The sequence below is a fragment of the Chroicocephalus ridibundus genome, chromosome 3 (genome assembly GCF_963924245.1).
Source record: "Chroicocephalus ridibundus chromosome 3, bChrRid1.1, whole genome shotgun sequence".
Lineage (NCBI taxonomy): Eukaryota > Metazoa > Chordata > Aves > Charadriiformes > Laridae > Chroicocephalus > Chroicocephalus ridibundus.
This window is the reverse complement of record NC_086286.1, coordinates 26,217,357-26,231,549: the sequence shown is the minus strand read 5'-3', so window position 1 is coordinate 26,231,549 and position 14,193 is coordinate 26,217,357. Positions and strand designations below refer to the sequence as shown.

Below are 14,193 nucleotides of genomic sequence, written 5' to 3'. Positions count from 1 at the left end.
TTGGCAAGGCTTGAGCCAGTGAGCGCACTTCCAGTGACCGCTAACCTTGGTATGTCCTGACACTTATGATGAGTATCTGCAGGACACAGAAGGCAGGCAGGCTGCTATGTCAGGCTTTTATTATGTACTGCAGAGGCTGGGGACAGTCAGTTTAATAAAACAAATCATCCTTGAAGGTAAAGCAACTGGGAAGAGGAGGAGGGCTCGGGGAAGGGAGGAGATGAGGGGAATGGGAGGGAAGGGAGAATAAGTCTTTGCTGCGCAACCCAAAAAATAAATGAATTAACTAATAAAAGATACAAGATACAAGACAACCCAATAATGAGAAAAACAGTGAAGGGCCACTGATCGGCCACCAACTTGAGACACATGTCTACTTCTAGTGTGCCCTCCTTCCCAACGGTGATTTTTAAAGTCCATGCGTGCCATCAGAAAGAGAAGCCTGATCCTCTTTGTTGGCTTAAAATCAGTGTTGCTTCATTGGTTTTCCTCGAGCAATGCTGACTTAGACCTGCCGAGGATCTGCCCTCACCTTCCCAATCACCGCTGCCTTTTTGGTAATGGTTTCCTTGAAAAGAAATTCAACAAGTATTTTTAATGCATATTGCTTTCTGCAACTGTGTGTGCTTCTGTATGAAAGAAGTGTGAGTTAGGTCTGACTTGGCTCCAACTTCCGAGCCATTGGAACTATACTTTTACTCACATAGAAATAGTTTGTGCTGAGTATTTTTAACAAAGCACTCCCCCACAGTGCTAATCCAAATGGTTCAGCATGGTAGTTGCACATGCAAATCCAGGAGTGAAATAGTTCGGGTTTGTTGTTCAAGCCAAGGAAAATGCCAGTAGTTAAAACAGCATAAATAGACAAGAGCAGATGAGAGCTTTAATTCCCCATAGACGAAGGGGATGTGTTAACGTGGCTAAGGCTTGAGAAGGGGCACTGTGGTGGTTGTTGGACTGCGTTAGCAGGTACAGGACTGATGTGTACCAGGTGTATATCACCATAACTGCACTGAGGCTGGCAGAGCCCTGCTGATTTACACTAGCTGAAAGTTTGGCCTGTGACTTTTTCCTTGGCAGCAGAGCTAAGTTGTATTGACAAAGCATGCGTCAAAGTGTGATTTCTTTCTAAATCAGTCCGAAGTGGAGACTTGAGCCTGAAACCCACCTAGCCTCCCCCTGAGCAGACCTCATTGTCTTTCCTCCTGGTGAACGAACAGTGTGATTCTTTGATTGACTGCTGCCACCTGATGCTAAGAAAATGCCCTGGGTTCATACTAGGGATTGTTGGTTCTATTAAAAGCAACGTAGATGGAGTTTATTTGTCACTGAAGCATTTTCTGCAGATGTTCCTTCTTCAGAGATGTTCAGTCAGTTAGGTGTAAAGATGCGCTGAATAGGTTGCCATCACTTAGGGTCAGGGAAATGCTACCCCCAGACACATAATTAACATGGCTGACTGATTATTGCCCAGTGAAAAATCTAACTACCCATCCATTTAAATATGTATTTTCAGACTCTGGACTTCACTAGTATTTTCTTTATTTAAAAAAAAAAAACAACACTGTGCGGTTACTCTTTCTAGAAAGGAAAAATGTTGGCTGAGGTACTATCCTGTGCAGATTAATCACAGTGCTAGTCACATTACAACATGCAAAGTAATGTGTGTAATCCAGTCTGACATGAAAAATTGCTAATAACATCCCAAAAGGAAAGAGCTATGAATGGCTCTAGTGCCTGAGGAGTAGGGGAGATCTTTGGGAACTCGGCATTATAAGGAGGTCTCTTCAAAGCCCCCGCAGGGGCTTCGTTCACTTATGTTTGTGGGCTGCTCTCTGCAGCCTGTTGTCCCAGGTTCAAAGGCACCTGGCCCTGCAGATGTGACTCAGGTACAACAAAGTCAGACCTGAAAAGCTAACTCAGCCTAAAAGAAAAGCCTGTGTGTCTTTACAGGGGTGGGAGGCCTGGGAAGTAGTTGTTTCAGGGGTATCACAAATCTTACTCCGTGGAAAAGCAGCATCCCCTACCTGGAAAACTTTCATATGCACAGGTAGAAATTGAATGGCAAAGGCTCACTTTCATGCCTAAAATTGTCATGGGTGTAACCATTTAGGAAGAGGTTGGTCTTCTCGCATCTGGACTTTATGCTTCTCATGTACGTGCTTGTAATTGCCTCGCTCCCACCTCCAGCGACTTGGAAGGGAGGAAATACTGGTCCTCTGGAGTGGGCACCAAAACTGAAAGGTGTGAACTCTTTTTCCCAACCACAAAGGCAAAAAACAACTGGTTTTGCCCTCATGTGCTGCTATTAGTGTGTACACCAAAAAGGTGGTTATCTACTACATTTCTTGCTTTCTAGTATCATGTGGTCAATGACTGCTTCCCCTTGGTTGGTGTCCAGCAATACCAAAGGTGATGAACAGCACATGAGCTGTTGTTTGAACTGCTTGAACTGAAAAGTGTATCATTTTTTATAGCAATGTAAGGAGGAGACAAGCATGGTATCTTTTGTAGATGTATTACCAAGTGCCCAAACAGCAGAGTGGTTATGTGAAGTTTTAAGTTATTTCTTTGAGCTGAAACAAGTGAAACACAATAGTTTTCTTCCCTCATAATTATTGGTGGAATAGAACATCTGTAAAAGTGTTTCTTTCTGTGTGGCCTGTTGAGTGAAAAATTTCCGCAGAAGGTAGCCTGTCTTTGGGCGCAGAGAAAAGTGGGGGGGAGGGAGGGGGCAGGTTTTCACTCGTGGAGGTAGATGGAGGACTTCTGCGGGCCATGGGGCTTCTGGAAGCAGAGTTTGTCAGCTGGTGTCAGGGGGAGCTGATCTCATGCTTATCTGCTGGCAAAACATGGCTAGCAAACTGCTAGTGTTTCTGCAATAGTGATAGGTAAGCGAGGCTCCAGAGCTCTATTGTATTGAGTTAAACATGCACATTTCCAGATAAGTTTTCTGAAAGTGGCTTCTAAAGAGAGAAGAACAAAAGCCTGAAGTAGAGGATAAGGTGCTGGCCCTGATCTGGCAATGTGATATGCATTTGGTAAACGGGTGAGATTTGCCAGGGTGCCTGTTGGCCACAGAAGTGGTTGAAGTGGCCCCCACTGCAGGTCAGAGAACTCTTGCCGGAGTGGGTAAAGAATAGCAGTGAGGGAATACTTGCTATTATAAGCATGCTGGCTACTGGCCGGCCGTGTATTAGCAGTTCTAGAGCTGTGAAGCCATATTTCCGTAATAAAAATGGAAAATAATACCTTTATGGAGATGACCTCAACCTTGCAACTGACCTACAGTTCATTACAGTGATTGCTTTTGAGTCATTCAAGTGAGAGGGTAAGAAGGTGGTGCTGGTGCCTGAGACAACTATTTAGGGTGAATTAGCAAAGTTTGGAGGTTAACTGTGTTCTTTAACATTCACCCATTGTTCAGGGGCTTCTGAGAGTGGCATGCCCCTGAGTTTGGCTGTTTGGCTTACGCGTGAAATGATGGTGACATTTAGAAAACCCAGATGAGTTTAACACATCCCAGCTCAGTAGCCACTTGGAGCACAATGCAACCATTGAAGAGGTTGGGGTTTTATTTGTAGGCTTCTGAAAAAGAAGGGGAGACCATAACGTCTCCCGAGAAAGCTATCTTACGGGGGTCTCATGTATAGCAACCACAGAAGCAAGCCATTAGCTGAAGGCTTGCTTGCTTGCTTGTTTTTAAACTATGAACAACACTCAGAGATACCCTTTTTCCTTGATAGCTTTCAGCACTGGTTGTGACCAAAGTTAAGCGCAGAGGTACAGAGGGCTTTCCATACATGCATAACTTTCATATTAGTTCCCCTTCGGAGAGGAGGACGTAGCTGTAAATGCATGGGTAAAATATCAAGCAGAGATTTCTCTCCTTAAAGACAATTGTGTTTGTTTCCCCCCCTGCTAATTATATCCTATAAATCCCCCACTCTCCAAACTCAGACAGTAACATTTTGTTACCTACATTCTGTCAGTAGACTTTACAAAGATCTCTAACACATGTTATAAAAGTTATTGCTATAGTACTATATATAACAGCTTTGCATAAGAGAATAGAAGGCTGCCACATTTAGAAAATGCAGGTGCTATGTAAGCCCCTTTCTGAAAGAAAGAACTTAGCTCAGTTTCCTTTGAAGAACCAGAGACTTGAAATTGAAAACTGTATTAATGCCATTGTCTCCTTGTATCAGCAGGTTCCAGAGAGATTCCTGGAAGTGGCTCAGATCACGTTACGGGAGTTTTTCAATGCCATTATCGCAGGCAAAGATGTTGATCCTTCCTGGAAGAAGGCCATATACAAGGTCATCTGTAAGCTGGACAGTGAGGTCCCCGAGATTTTCAAATCCCCAAACTGCCTACAAGAGCTTCTTCATGAGTAGAGAGTTCAGCAGCTATTTATGAATGTATGAAAGTAGCAGTCCCCTTCTGATGCCCAAGTCATGTGTCTCTATTTTAATTTCATATATATGTGTATCGCATACATATATATGTATATGAAATTAGACTGTGATCCCTTCTGGATTTAAGATTTCGTTCAGTTCCAAGGGGATGGTTATTTTACTTCAGCCTTTGGTTTACTTTTGCCCGAGACCCTTAACATTTGGAGAATCAACGGGGTTAATTTTCAGGGAGAAGAGTTTGGAAGCGTGTAAAAGCCTGTCTTAGCAAGTTAGGGCATTATGTTTAAAAATGCTTTGTCAGATTTATCGCTTGCTGCAAAGTGGCATTTTGTCTTAGTGAGACTAATGTCACGGCACAATACTACAGACAATGAAGTTTATATTATGTTTATACTGCTAAAGGTCTGAACTCTGTGGAGTCACTTCATAAGCTTCGAGCTTTTTTTTTTTTATTTTATATACTTTTTAACCAACAACTTGATTTTGTTTCATACTTCAAAAAACTACAACATCTATTTTAGGTACTCACTCCAAGAAGTGATACCCAGAAAAACAAACCCTATTCTTCAGGCTTTCCTTACAGAAATGATAAATACCCTGCACCAGTAATCAACATGCCAGGTTGTTGTTTCTCCAAATTGCAGCAAGGGACGTTTGCACAAATCAAATACCGTTCTTGCAGGGTGAGGCCAGTAATTCATGCACAATATTGTATCAACCACACTAATTTTGGAATATTGGTCAGCTTATTAAGGTGGAAGCATTTCACTCTCCATAGACTAAAAATGAAACCTTCAGCGTCCTATGTTGCCACGTCTCGGTCTTACTTTAAGTGGCATTAGTCCCTAAATTTATTCTTTTCTTAGTCCATTCTGCCCCCAAAAATCCCCTTTCCAGTATACGAAGTTTCCTGTCTGTGTTCGACATCTGTCCTGAAAAGCACTTTTTGAATGATTTTAGATACAGTAGAAGAAAGCATCTTCACCTCACAGTGCTGAGGCAAAGGGAAAAAAAAAATAATTACATTTTCATAAAAATCTAATCAAGCATATACAAAAATCGCAGTGTCCTCCTGGCTATGCAGGGTTCAGATAGACAAATTGGATTTTTAAAATTGCAGTAAGTGCAGCTTTAAAAAACAAAATCTATTTGAGCAATGTGCCGCACTTGTCTTCTGAAGCTGGAGGTAGTCTTGACCAAAATCTGAGCTACAGTGTAAAGTCCATGATGGATCTGGGTTCGCCTGAATGCTATACCATGATACGTCAGCAGACGGAAAGAAAGCTAGCTGCTAGTTCTTGTGCTTTCTTCAATGGCTCTCCTTTTCTTGTGTTTTCAGAAGGGTATCGTCTCCAGAAGTTTGGGGGAAGGTTGAATATGCTATGGCACTCTGTATTTGTCATTTTCTCTGTCGTCTTTTGTACGGATGCAGTAAGAATTTATTGTTATCGTCAATAGTTATTTTCCCCTCCTTAATTCAATCTGAATCTAGAGGAAGTTCCTAATTAGCTGTGAATTATATTTAGACCATCGAGGATATTGGTATCTTATTTCTTTATTTTAAAATTACATTTTGACTTTGGAGAGTGAAAGTTTACCCATGTGACTAAAGAGCTGACCTGATCATTGCAATTTCACTTCATTTACAAATACTGCTGATAGACAGAAATGTATGAAAGCAATTATTGTTAGCAGAAAGCCTTAAAAACCTGCTGACTTCAAATTAAACAGCACAATCCTACGATTCCCTGTCATTCTTTTCAAGCACTGGCAGTATCTGTGGAGTATAGGCAATGCAGACAATAGCATGGGATGAAGTGCCAACATTTTCACTATGCATTAAAAGCAAAACAAATCTTCTTGATCTTAGACTCCCTGAGAGTACCTAATACTGTATGTACCCTTACAGTAGACGGGATGTGTCTTTTTCTTTCTTTTCTTCCCTTTTCTTTCATTTTATTTTGTTTTTTTTTATTATTATTATTATTTCTTATTTCTTTTTTTTTCTTTTTTTCTTTGTTTTGTGTGTGTGCATGATTTGGTAAACATTACACTTCATAAAGATGTAACTCCAGTGAATTCTGAGTAGTAAGAAAGGATGAAAATTGTGTTCATGCACTTTTTTGATTTATGGGAAGAAGTGGCATAAAATGCTCAAGTTTTAATACAGTAAATTCATCATTGGCATACCATCAGATACAAAATATAACACGGCATTGTCACCTTGGACATAAGAAAGCAAAGCCATACTTTAGTCATACTATGTGGACATACTACTAGCTACCATCTCAATCTGTGATTTTACCGTTGCTTTTGTTACGTTTATTATTATTATTATTATTATTATTAATATTATTATTATTATTATTATTTGGCTGCAATGTGATTCACATAATCTAAATAAGTGAAATTGTGTACTCAACACTTGATGTTGTTGCATTTATTTATTTATTTATAAGTAGCATAATCTCAATAGTAAATGAGGCATAGGAATTAAGAGTAGAAATTTCATCTTAAAAGCAAAATAAAAAACTCCTTCTTCTGAAAAAGGAATAAATGATAATTTGATCATTTCAGTTATGTGATTTTTCTGCATTTTATAGCCATATTGCCTTTGTGCCTCCCAATACACCTAAAATTATAAATACATGGCATAGCTCCTACTAAATTGTAAGTAGAAAGCAGTTTCTTTCAAATGATCTCAATATTATTTCACTAAAAAATGGCTAAAAGGCAGGAGGCTATTTTTATTGTAATGAAAAGTTTACATAGGGGAAAGAATTTAAAAATCCATGTAGAAACCCCATGTTGCCATTCATTTACTGCTAATTCAGATTTATTTCTGCATATAAACTTGAGGTTATAGTCTGTGCCTAGACCTTAAATGCACCAGCGGAAGGATAAAAAAAATCCTTCAAAATACCAGTTTTTCCCCCACAAGTACAATTGTTCTTGTGCCTTCTGTGGCTTACAATTTTCATCTTTTAAACTTTATTTTTCAATTACTACAGCTGCAATAAACACTGATTTTTTTTTTTTCCGGCTGTTTGACATAATGTTGATAGCTATGCATATTTTGTGTCTTTTTAAAAATTTAAAAAAAAAAAAAAACAAAGCAGGAGAATACGTTTTTGAAGAAGAGAATTTTTAGAACAGTTTGATAACGCAAATTATTTTTTCTCAATTGTTTGAGCAGCATTCAAGTTTTGAAAATTCTTGTAGAAGCCAATTTTTTGTAACTGTGGTGCAAATCTTGTGTTTTCTTAGCCTGATGAAAAGTAGTATAGAAGCAATATTTCATACGTGACATATGTGCATATACATATACATACGTAGTCACACACACAGAAACAAAATGTGTGGGTGTATGTATGTATATATACACAGAAACACACACACACAAAATATGCGTATGAAGTGAAAAGCTTACCTTTTTCCTATCTAGATTAAGAACCTATTTTAGACATTTGTTATGTTTTGTGAAAAGAATGTTCTATTTGAAACTACAAAACATTTAATTCTTACTGTATCTCTGGTTGTTTAATGGGAACGTTTCACATTTAATGGTAAACACGTGGAAGATGTTAGAATGTAGTAATTATTTAAGGAAGTGTTCACCCATGTATTCCTGAGGTTTGCTTTGTGCCTCTGAGTATTATTTAATTAAAGTGTTTTAAGTTTGCAGAATCTTTGTTACTGTACCAGGTATGTGGGTGAACATTGAAAATCGAGGGGAACTTTTATAAAGCAATGTAAATATTCAACCTTATGGATGTTCTTGCATAAAGACAGAAGATTTTAATAACTACATTCTGAAAACATCTGTTGAATTTATAAGAAACACTACAGTAACTGTATAGATAGTTGAAAGCATTCTTGAAAATCCAGCTCTCTACTTTTAAAAGTTAAGTCTCTTTCATCAGATGTCAAGGGAATGGGTGATACAGTTTCTGTAAAATTGCAGAATTTTTTTCTATGTATATGAAGTCAGTTAATAGAAAAATGTTTTTTTCCACAGGTTAATATTAATTAAGAAATAAAGGTGAAGATTTTGTGGCTTTAAAGATAGGATTTTCACCAGCAGCATTGAAAGATTATACATATATATATATACAGAAAGATATATATATATATTAAAAATGGAAAGTGGTTTACAAAACCCCCAAAATGAGCACTGTACATGAGAAGTGAAAGCAAAAACTATATTTGCCATGTGTATTATATAGCAATCATTGGTGTTAATAGTGCAAATGTTTCCTTCTGGTACCAACTACGTGTTTGAAAATTCCAATACGCATTGTTTTCAAAAAGCTCCCCTTAAGGAATGTAACTGGTTTATATGAGTAAGCAGTTACTGTATTGCACTTAAATGTTCTGTTGAAGGAAATGCAATTTTGTTTTCTGTAGAACTGTTGGTTGTAAACCATCTATAAACTGAAGCTAAAAATGCTCATATTTAGAGCTGGGATGAAAACTGGTATTTAACCTTTGTATCTTCTTAGGAATATCCTTTTTAGTGTATGAAAGGTGGTGGCACTATGACTTTATTTAGTCTTTTCATCTGAGCCACAGTCACCTCTCTCCCGAAGCAGCCACCTTCCGAATGCACAAAGATACTGGGATATGTAGAAACAAATCTAGAAGAAACAGCGAGCTTACATTTTTCTCTGAAATCCATCCTTTCTGCATTAATTGTACCACTTGAGTGAGATATTAGACAAACACAATAACCATCTCATTACCATATAACGTGTAAGAGTCAGAAACTAAAAAGAAGGAAAAAAAAATTAAAAAAGCCTCTTTAGGTTGGTTTTAATGCTGCCCAGAAGAGTCAAAGGTTAAGGTTTAAACTGATATTGTCCCAGCCATTACTCATATGTATATAGTTACAAAAGTGACAAAACACTGCCTTTATATTATTTAGCAATATGTTGTAAATAGCATTATTAAGCTCTTTTTTTTGTAATAAAGACCCTTTAATTTGAAGATAGTACAATAACTGAACTGATAAAGTCAATTTTTGATTTTTTTTTTATTTTATTTTTTAGCTAGAGGCAATTTCAACTGTGGATTTTTTGTTGTTGTCTATTGTTCTGAAGACTTTGCATAATTTATTGGTTTAATTTATCCTAATTTATTTGATGAAGGTGTACAATTTTGTATTACCAAGGATGTACTGTAATATTAATTGATGACAAGATAAAACAATAAGACTCCCCTGTCCGTTTGGAAAAAAAAGGTGCCGTAGACAATTGATTGAAAAAAGTTACAATTCTAGCTTGGCAGCTACTAAATTTAAGATAAACACAGGAAAAATGTTTTTTGGGGGGGGATTTTATTTTGTGTGTTTAAAGCTTTTGTATACTCTCCAGACTTTTACCTTTTTGCTTTGTACCACTTAAAGGATACAGTAGTTCAATTGCCTTGTGTGCCTTCCATCTTCTCTAAACTGAATGTATGTGCAGTATATATGCAAGCTTGTGCAAAATAAAATATAAATTACAAGCTCATTGCCATTGTTTATATTTATTTCCAAAACTTCATGTTGCCCCGTATCAAGAGGAGAACCACTGAACCTCTCTGCTGCGGCCAGGCTGTGCCTAACGCTGTAGTCCTCTGATGGTTTTCTTTTCCCCTTAGTTCGAATTATTTATTAATGAAACTGCCAGCCCTCTCGCAAAATGGATATAATGATTTATCTAATCCGGTGTCCTACCTCCAGCACCGGTTAAGATAATGAATGTTATTTTGCAATAGTATATCAGACAAGGAATAACTCCCTGCAAGAGACTTGTTATGTCTGAAGCATAGGCAGCCCTTTACATTAAATGTAGCCAGCATGAGATAGAAAGTACTTTTATTTATGATGTTTAATCATTTCCTGGATATAATTGCCATGCTGGTGTCCTGCAACAGGGAGTTCCACAAGTTGCATGAATGGAAAATAATGCTTGTTTCAATGTGGTCCACATTTGTTCCTTTTATCAATTTGCCCTTGTTAATGGTAGATATTGTTCTCTATTCTTTTTATTACAATCTATCACTCTTCCTCGGATCACTTCCTTATAAAGCTGTACAATCATTAGCATTATATAAAGTAATCTGTTCTTACACATTTCCTCAAAATGCAAGTCTCATTTGTTCATTGTTTTTCTCTAGTCCTTCGCTATTTCTGCTGTTTCGTATGTACCAAAATTTTGAGGTTGAGCGAACCTTTGATTTACATTATTGTCTGTGTTTCAGATATGAATGGTCTCTTTTTGGCTTAGAATTGGTGCAGATGGCAGTAAGATGGTAGCTTATTTGGATCACAAAATCATGCAAAAATTTTTTGATTTTGAAGGAGGAGGATGTTAAAAATATGTTTTCATCTGAGGTCATTTATTTTCAGAATCTTCGGCCTGGTTTGGCCTCAGGACACTGTAAAGCTGAGCTGGAGCCTGAATCCAGCTTTAGCTACACTGTAACAACCAAATAAATACTTCATATCTGCAACTGCAATTAAAACTCTATGTCTTTTTATACAACTGGAGTTGCATTTGCTGGGCCACATCAACACCAGGTGTAAAGGGGGTCTGTGGGAGGTCATGAAGTTGCATGCATGTAGCGAATCATCATACAGATGTAAGATCTTCCCTGATTCTACTGCAAACAAATTGCCTCTCCTAGTTCACACCTAACCACACCACTGAACCAACATACTAGCATTTTCAGGTCAAAATACCTGACATCCAGGTCTTTTCTTAAGGAACTGGCTGCCCCACAGCACTTACTAATTGTCTGTGTGTCTGGGAGGTTGCTAAGACCATGGCATGGTGAGCAGGGCAGACTGCAGCATCTGAAATGAGGAGCGCATCAAGGTCCCTGGCTCATCGGCTCCAGAAAGCCTCCAGCCTTGAGGAGCTCCTCTGCCAGCCTTGGTTCGCAGTGAGCACAGGCATCCCAGGAGGGAGCTGCCAGGGAACCATGAAAATGCTTTCCTTGTCAGAGGGAAGCCAAAGAGAGGGTGAGGAGACTAAAACCAGGCAGCTGGTTAGGCACATCCTAGCACAAAGGTAGCTACAGATGACGAGGGAGCACTCATTTTCATGTTTAGCTAGCAAGACTTGACGAAGGAGAGGGAGATCATCCTCAGGTGCCCAGTTAATAGACCAAATGATACAAGCTGCATGGCTAATCGCTAGCTCGCTCTGTCCCCTGAGCAGTTTTTCTTTCAAATACACTGGTTCTATGAAATAGAAGACACTATTTGCCATTTTACCCTGCAGTGGAAAGCACACGGATCTCTAAATAAGAAATCCTAGCTATTGGCATCTCAGAATACTGCAGGAGTTCAGAGCTAGACTGGAACTTGGCAAGTAGTCCCTGTCATTGCGGAGGGCCAAATCAACTTTCCCAGGCTTCAAGCACCCTGAAATGATCCAAATTCTGCAGATCTGGCCATCTGTGCTTGGAAATCCTCAGTTCCCCTAATACCTGGAATTTTTACAATAAGGAAGATACTACGTTCTAGCTTTAAAATCATAAGGAAGACAGACATGAATCATCTCTGACCTAGGCAAATAGAGCAATTTTATGTCACTGAGACCATCACTAGGAACTGCACTCTTTTACACATCACATTACTGTAGAAGACTGCATTTTGTGATTCGAGAGCCTGAAAGAGTTAATTGCTCTCGTTTTCTTGGTCTGTACCCTTATTTATGCCCAGTCTAGGTTGTGCCAACACAATTTCTATGGAGATGATCCCTTCTGATCCAGTCTTCCCTCTTTGTTAGGAGGGAAAGGGAACTGACGGGTGAGTTGCAGCATACGACTGACTGCATTTAGGATATAACAGCAAACAAGTCCGTCACTCTTTGCAATGGGTTACAGTGTTTCCCCAAACACACTAATCTGATTCAGTTTTAAAATATGGCACGGCGTTCATTTTAAGAACACAATACGGAAAATAAATTAAATTGTTGCTAAAGCTTATTGTTGAACGGGGATGGAGGGCTCTCGTGGTGGGGGCAGAACTGCTGGAGTAAAAGGGGGAGGGGGGGTAGGAGGGTTGTTTCCCTGCATGGTCCAACTCTCCGACCCTCCAGGCACATTGCAAGGCCTGCCTGTTTTCCCAGCTTTTCAGCGGGCAGGGGCATTTGGAGAAGATGCCTGTCAAAGCCTGATCGATTGGTGGCTGCAGAAAATCCATCATTTGCTACGATGCTCAGTTTTTGTGTACAGCTTATTAGTATCACTAACGTACCTGTACCTCAAAGAGGTGAAAGAGGTCAATTTTTTTTTAGAGACTCAAATGAATTCTCGTCGGCTCAGGTTAGCCTGGCTCTCTCCAGAGGTGCAGAGCAAAGTGAGACACCGACTCTCTTGCAGAGAAAGGACCCCCCCCACCTCGCTCTACCCAGAGTCTGGGAGGCTGTGATTGCATTTTCATGAATAAATCCTAGGCGAGTGAATAGTGGTACTTTCCCATTTATTTGGGAATCAGTATGAAAAAACAAACAAACAAACAAACAAGCTATTTGCCTCACAACAAAACACATGAAAATGAACTGCTGTTCACGCTCAAAGGCAGTTAATTGCATGCACAGTTTAATTTTATTCTTTAAAATTAGACCTAAGGTTGAATATCTAGCTAGGCAAAGGAAAGGAAAAAAAAAAGAGAAAGATGGCACAGATAGCTAAAGAAATATGACCAGCTCCAATGTAAATATGTTTGCAGTTTGCAAGAGACCTGCCAGTCAAGCAGCTGTGGGAGGTAACAGGGGAGAACGCATGAGAGGAAAAAGTCTTGTGGCAACAGTGGCCAGTTTCATTATGGCCACTGCCAGACTGTGAAACAACTCTGGGGGCTTGAAATCCTATTGCCTATTAAAACTGGGCATGACAGCTCTTTTTTATGCTTCACCAACCAGAGATGGAACTGTGTCCTAGGGGAAATAAGGAAAAATATTTATTACAAGTGTTTAACACCTTTTAGTACAAAACAACCCTAATATGCAGCACTCAAGGATAATTCATGCCAGCACATGTAAAACCAAGGGGAATCGCTTATCAGCTCAATAATTTGGTCAGAGCTTTTAAAGGACGAGATGATGCTCCAGTCAAAACCCTGAGCCCAGATTTCTCTGAAGTGGAGGCACTTTAGATTTTTTTTTTTATATTATTTTTACAGTTTCTCAGTAATCAACACAAGGCTCTGACAACACACCCATCCCAGGGACTGCATGGCTGCCTGACTTGGGCTGAAAAGCAGCCATTCAGATTGGAGACTTACCTGCCCCTCATGCACGGCAATAGTTGTTGGCATATTTCAGAAAGCTGCAGAACAGTTAGGGGTGGATCTCAAACAGCCCACGAGGCTGAGGTTTAAACGGCTTTAAGGGCTTATTTGAATGTGCACCCTGAGCTCACCTTAGTTTGCAAACACCCTGGAAGTCTAGGGACACTCAGGTCAATGGGTGTATTTCAAATCCTTCCTAATAAAATGCACGTGCTTAGAAGCAGCAAAATATAAAATGAAATTCACTGCTTTCTTACATGAACCTACACGTTACGATTTCCCAGCTTTTGGTGAAACCTAGCGCTCAGGCGGAGAGCTCCACCGCGCATTGAGTGCCAGAGGGAAAAACCTCGAGCACTTTCAAAAGGCTGAGCTCAAAGCTTTTCACGCTGCCGGCTGCATGTCCCCATTTTACACACAGCGAAAGGGAGATGCAGGACGGCGGTGCCTCCTCTCCAGGACCCCCGCCTGCCCGCTGCCAAGCCAGGAACA

At 39.5% G+C, this 14,193-nt stretch overlaps 1 protein-coding gene across 8 annotated transcripts in view; it reads left to right on the top strand.

Annotated features, from left to right (window-relative positions):
- PROX1 (prospero homeobox 1) overlaps positions 1-10,524 on the top strand; it is a 50,499-nt gene extending 39,975 nt beyond the window's left edge. For 7 of the 8 annotated variants that reach the window (XM_063328472.1, XM_063328470.1, XM_063328468.1 and 4 more), the window contains one exon: positions 4,209-10,524. In XM_063328472.1, coding sequence (XP_063184542.1) covers positions 4,209-4,397 — 189 coding nt within the window. In that variant the 3' untranslated portion in view covers positions 4,398-10,524. The remainder of the gene's footprint in view (positions 1-4,208) is intronic. The other variant, XM_063328476.1, reaches the window with a different exon arrangement.
- Positions 10,525-14,193: the final 3,669 nt, after the last annotated feature.